At 31.9% G+C, this 6150-nt stretch overlaps 1 protein-coding gene across 1 annotated transcript; it reads right to left on the bottom strand.

Annotated features, from left to right (window-relative positions):
* Positions 1-4066: 4066 nt before the first annotated feature.
* Positions 4067-5706, bottom strand: LOC110026603 (polyadenylate-binding protein RBP45-like). The gene is made up of 6 exons (XM_020727603.1): positions 5694-5706; positions 5472-5527; positions 5260-5390; positions 5088-5184; positions 4854-5003; positions 4067-4379 (listed from the first exon to the last, which is right to left on the bottom strand). Exons 1-6 carry the CDS (start codon positions 5704-5706, stop codon positions 4377-4379), a joined length of 450 nt encoding a protein of 149 aa, XP_020583262.1. The 3' UTR covers positions 4067-4376.
* Between the last annotated feature and the right edge of the window lie 444 nt (positions 5707-6150).

Raw genomic sequence — 6150 nt, 5'->3', positions numbered from 1 at the left:
TAATACAAGTGTGGAATGATTGTATTTATTTTGATAAGTCTGATAACACCATATCATTTGATGGAATGAGTGTATTTATTTTAACACAATATCATTTGATGGAATGAGTGTATTTATTTTGATTGGTCTGATAACACAATATCATTTGAAGAAGTTTTCATTACATATGAGTTGATAAAAGTTATGATTTTCCCATCTGAAGCTAAACTTTGATTTGCTTGGTTAGTCTGTAAAAAATAATGTAGAAGAAAGAAAATTTCTTCCTACAATTCGATGTATTGTTATTTCTATGTAACATGACCATTCACACAAATCTTGTATTAAGCATCAGCTTTCATTTAGTAGAAAATGATTTGATGGGTTTGAAGAAAGAGATTATAATAAAAGCTAAATTCAATATTAGGGTGCCATATACAAAATTATGAGATGCTAAAAGAAATAACCATTATATCCATCTTTGAAAGTTGGGATGTGTCATATAGATTATTACAAATATTAATAGAGAGATAATATTATATAATGAGAGAAACTATGTACATAATTCAAATTGACTAGTTGAATCATTCGAACCTTATATTATGGGCATTCGAACTATCATTATCTAGTTGATGTTATTGCAGTCAGAAGATACATTTCTTTCAGAAAAATATAGTGGCGTGTTGCTTACTAATGTTAAACTAGATGTAAATAATGCTTTGTTTTTGTTAGCTTTTATTATTGTTGAGTCAAATGTAGTGAATCTTGGATGTGATTCTAACAATTTATGCATGACATAATTCCGATTGAGCATTATAGGGCAAATTTATGAATAATTTGACATAATATTCTTACTTAATTTGAGCTTAAATAGATTTTTTTCCCGATGAAGATCATCGTCATTGTTTGAGATACTTGCATGAGAATTTTAAAAGAGAATAAAAAGTATGGGTTTCTTCGATGTTGAATCTATGTGCCATAAGATGTACTCAGTGGTAAACATTGAAGAGATTCGAGTATTCAAATGGTACAAGATAGATATTAAAAATGTGAAGCTAGAAGCGTATGCATGGCTGGTTGGCATGGATGTCTCCAAATAGACTATGTTTCATGATAGTGGATTCATATATTGAACTATGAAAACAAATGTATCATAATGCTTCAATGGGGGTCTAAGATGCACTGCAAGGCTTCCCACATCAAAGCATTAATTCTTTCAATATAATATAAGATAGTAGCTTTCTTTATGTGATTAAATAATTTTATAGAGCTTAATTCTCTAAATGAATTTCCGATTGTTCCACAGACTCAACAAATACTATGATTATTTGATTGTGAGGTGCATATATTATTTATTCTGACATCCATCAACATGCACAAATTTTAAGTAATTGATATTGCATGTTGCTTGTTTCGTGTGGATTTAAGTACCAATAATAATGTTTGCAATTGTTTTTAACACCAGATGTATCATATGTTTTGCTCATTTATTATTGTTGCAATGGTTCTATGATGGTTGAATCACTAATTTTATATATTTTTATTACTGCACTACAGAGAATTATAAAGCACATATTTCGATAAGTGTTTCATATTATCCCAAACAAACTAATAGGACTAACTATGAGAACTCATCTAGCATCATGGATTCTTTATTGTAAAGCTTTAAACTAATGGTCTTGGCGTTTTGAAAATACATCTGGTTTGTTTGGGTAAACTGTGTTTTGGCAGCTTATGGATTTTCAAAACGCTGAAAACATTGTTTTCACAGCGCACCTGTCTAGATGCGGTGGCAGTTTTCTGGCAGCGGTCTGACTTTTCCCAAAAAAAAAAATTTCTAATAACCACAATACCTAACTTATCAACAGATTATTCAATAAACTACAGCTGCCCCAAACAGACCCTAAGTGTTGGACAATCATGAGTGTTTTGCTATAGGAATACTATAGATGAGTCAACATTATACAGCAATAAAATTTGTGGCATTTAGGCAGCTTCGGGACATAACAGAACAATTTGTACTCACAATCCTCACAAATATTTAATGTAGGCATATATTTAGGTACAACATTGCTTTTTACACTAGTTTCCAAGAACAAAGAACTATTGAATGTCACATCAAGTTACAAACGATGCTATTGGATGTCACATCAAATTACAAACAATGCAACTGAAGAGAAAGATGTTGATATAGAATTTCAAAAATATTAGTTGTGGCACCAATCAGTTCGACCGTCATTTAATATACATTAGGATATGATTTCTATCCTGATATACAATATGATAATACTTTGTATTCATAATGTTAATGAACACATTTTTTAACTTCGAAGAAGTATTATTAATTTAATTTATTCTTAGTTATTTATATTTTTCACATATTTTCTGCTAACATGGTTTACCAAATGAGTTTAATCTAATAAATTTCACCTTTTTGTGAATTATAATACTATAATGAGATGTATAAGAACAGGATGATAATTCTAATGTGAAATATTAAGGTAAAAAATATATTGATTAATTAAGCATTATTTAAATGTCAATTAAATTAATTCATACTTAATTAAATTTTAATAAAAGCTAATTAAAAACAATATGCAATTTATTTATAAATTAATTAAACTAATTATGTATATTATAAATTAACTTATAATATACTTATATATTAATTATTATTTAATAAAAATAAATAATATAAACACCCCTAAACAGGGCAATTTGTGTAAAAATAAATTAAGTACTCCTTTATATAATTTGGCCATTGATAATGCTTCTGAGCAATGAGAATTCCAAAATAATACATTTCCTAAGAGGATGTGCGAAATAATATGTAGAAACCTACATAGAGAAATGCTCTCTTCTATAGTTCTTTGAGAACTTAAATCATGTCACATTACAAATGACAAGTGCACACACAGGTTAATCATCTAAATATGAACATGGTGCTCTTTTTTTATCCAAAATTTCAAAGGCTACTATTTGAATGTTGGAAGGTCAAGACTTTTCAGAGTCTCTTGCTTTTTTTTACTTTTGGAATGATGAGTGTAAACATACAATGAGCCAAGCAGATATCAAGCAAAAGACTTTGACAACTTCTAAAGCCTTCACCATGTAGGATTGTAAATGAGAAACATATTGACATGAATATCGAGAAAACCCAAAAAGCCTCCAAGTCTTATCATATACTCCAAAAGCATCCCAAAAAACTCTCTATTAAGGGGTCAGCTACATATCAGATTGCAGTAATTCACTATCTACGTGACAACCTAATCTCTCTCTCTCTCTCTCTCTCTCTCTCTCTCTCTCTCTCTCTCTCTCTCTCTCTCTCTCTCTCTCTCTCTCTCTCTCTCTCTCTCTCTCTCTCTCTCTCTCTCTCTCTCTCTCTCTCTCTCGCACGCGTGCACACGCACTCTTATGTTTTTTTCACTCTATTTCTTGAGTGTGACTCGCCTTGACACACACGCACACAATCTCTTCAAATTCAACAAGGATAGTTGGCTCGCGATTTCCCATGTGTACAACCCATCTCTTGTCCAACTTCTGGCGCTTCAACTTATAAGATGAATGGAGGCAAGAAATTTAATGCGTTTTCAGGTACATTATAGCCCAACATGAGCACTTAAAACAAATCATATTCATACATAAAGGTCCATAGATGAACACATTGGCCAAACAAACTCATTTATGTCGATGCAGAATGGAAATTAATACAATGCAATGCCACATGGTATTGAAATGCGTATTTTGATAGAAAGTCTGTAGTTTGAACAATCATAAAATGATCGTTTTGCCAAAAATGCACATTTTATGCAATTAAAACTTGGATTCACAATTTGCCCAAACACATGCATATATGTGTTCGCATTGACTTAGGACAACATTTTATAACAAGCATTATATAACCAAATCAAAAAAAGAAAAGAGTAGTGAAAGGGAAAATGACTGAATCCATCCATTAAAAACCATAAGATGAAACCAACTCCGAAGGGTGCGAGTATCACACTATGGTAAAAAAAACACAAGTGATGAACGTTGGTTGTGAATAAAAATCAGCGCAACAAAACTGGAGTATATTAAAACATAGCAAAGCTAGAATAGATCCAGATTGATTCATTAATAATCCAGAAATCATAACTACTAAGTTAAATTGATACTCCTTGACCATTGAAACTCAGGAGAAAACGTAAACAAGCGTTAAGACAACACACTCAGGAATCATAGCTAAGAGAAGCTTAAAAAGCATAAACTAACGCAGCCTCTGAAGATGAAGAGAACACAACCGATTACATCCAAGTTAAAATACCCTGCAGACATAACTATAGACCGTCTTCGGTGAAGTTCAAAATACCGCTTGCAAACTGCTACCATTTGCAAGTCAAAGGCCACAATCCTAGTAAAGCTCACTGCGAAGAATACATTACAAACCTTAGTAAATCAACCATAGAAAACAAAATATGAGATTGAAAGAAATAAATGAAATGTGAATAAACTAATCAAAATTAATAACAGAAAAAAAAAATTCTGCCAATAATATACAGAAGAATGCTCATGTATTTAGCTTGACAGCATACTAGTTATTTTTTGGAAAATTTCATAGGTTCAAAGCATTAAAGGTTATTTTGATTGGATGAAAATAAACAGATTAAATGAAAACCCATAATTTTCTAGATGATTATATATCTAAGTTATATAAAAGAATACATTACATACGAAGTTATATGAGTTTCAGCAAAATAGAGCAGTGTGTATTGTCAATAGATAGTACTACAACCAACAAAATCAGGAATTATACTTCATATCAATATGTATCATTCTAAGAAAATTAAAATCAGCTCTTACATTTTTGCTCTTATTGCAATGGAAAAGCATAATTTTACCTGCGGTTGCTGATAATTTGCATATCCTGGATAAGCTCCATATGAATACATGTTTGGATCCTGTGGGGCTTGAGCATACCCATATCCTTCATAGCTTTGTCCATAACCATAGTAGTTTCCATTCCACTGATTAGTTTCCTGCTGCTGAGACTGTAAGAGTCCACAAATATAATCCTATAATTGACAGTAACTAGAGAGTTTTAAGTATAAAATAGCATCAAAAACACATTTAACCTGCTTGCTTGAAGGACTACGACCCCATGAAAGCCGCATCTTTTGCCCGCCAAGCTGAGTTCCCTGCAGCATCAGTAGTGCCTCCTCTGAACAAGCCCTGCAGAGCACGCATAAAATATAAAAACTCATCTATCATCATGAAATATAACTGCAGTGACTTCCAAACTCTGACCTGCTAACAAACTGGACAAAGCCACAACGCTTTCCAACAGGTATCTTCACATGAGCCAGTTCCCCATATGGGCTAAAAACCTGCCGCAGCATATCTTCCGTAGCATTAGGATCCAGGCCACCAACAAAAATCTGAAGTCAATGAGGTATTTGTCAGTAAATAATGGAATCACAGCTTGACAGTGGAGAGAACCAGAATAATTGAATACACACTGTAGTGTTGTTTGGGTCACTTTCTGATTGGTTTCCCTGCGAGCTTTGGAATGAAGCTGCAAATAATAAAAATGATCAGAATTGTAAAAGCATGACAAACATATTTGTTAGAGGTTCCTCAAGCTAATATTTACATTTAGCCAAAAATATCAAGACAACGAGCGCTACAATGTTTTGATATTCAGCAATAGAAACTGCGTGTGCTCAGAAAAAATAATTTACATGCCAGCTGCATTATTATTCAATAAATCAAAATTGTTTGAGCATGATCACCCCGCTTTAGAAACATAGAAAGGGAGAGAAATCATGATAACAGTTTTATTAATTAGAAGAAACAACACCAATGTAAACCGAAGGACGCCAATGCTAAAATGTTTTAAAAGTTGTATTCAAATTTCTTAATATCGTTAATAATAATAAAATATTTCATCACCATGTTAGTAAAAAAGAAGTTAAGGAGGCTTTAAACAAAACCTAGGGTGGAAAGTCTGTAGGATATGATGATATCCCAATTGAAGTGTGGAAATATATAAGAGATTTGAGAGTCTTAACTAAATAAACTCTTTAATATTATTTTAAAAACTAAAAAGATGTCTGAGGAGTGGAGGAAAAGAATTTTGGTCCCCATTTTTAAGAATAAAGATGATTAACAAGAGTGTGCAAATTATAGAGGAATTAA

This window comes from Phalaenopsis equestris, unplaced genomic scaffold (assembly GCF_001263595.1).
Source record: "Phalaenopsis equestris unplaced genomic scaffold, ASM126359v1 Scaffold000383, whole genome shotgun sequence".
Lineage (NCBI taxonomy): Eukaryota > Viridiplantae > Streptophyta > Magnoliopsida > Asparagales > Orchidaceae > Phalaenopsis > Phalaenopsis equestris.
This window is presented reverse-complemented; position numbering and strand designations above follow the sequence as displayed.

Excerpts from the sequence above, each read along its gene's own strand:
- LOC110026603 (XM_020727603.1), bottom strand. Across the intron at positions 5,391-5,471 it reads GTGACCCAAACAACACTACA|ATTTTTGTTGGTGGCCTGGA; the intron begins GTGTGTATTCAA and ends CATTGACTTCAG. Across the intron at positions 5,004-5,087 it reads GTAGTCCTTCAAGCAAGCAG|TCTCAGCAGCAGGAAACTAA; the intron begins GTTAAATGTGTT and ends GGACTCTTACAG.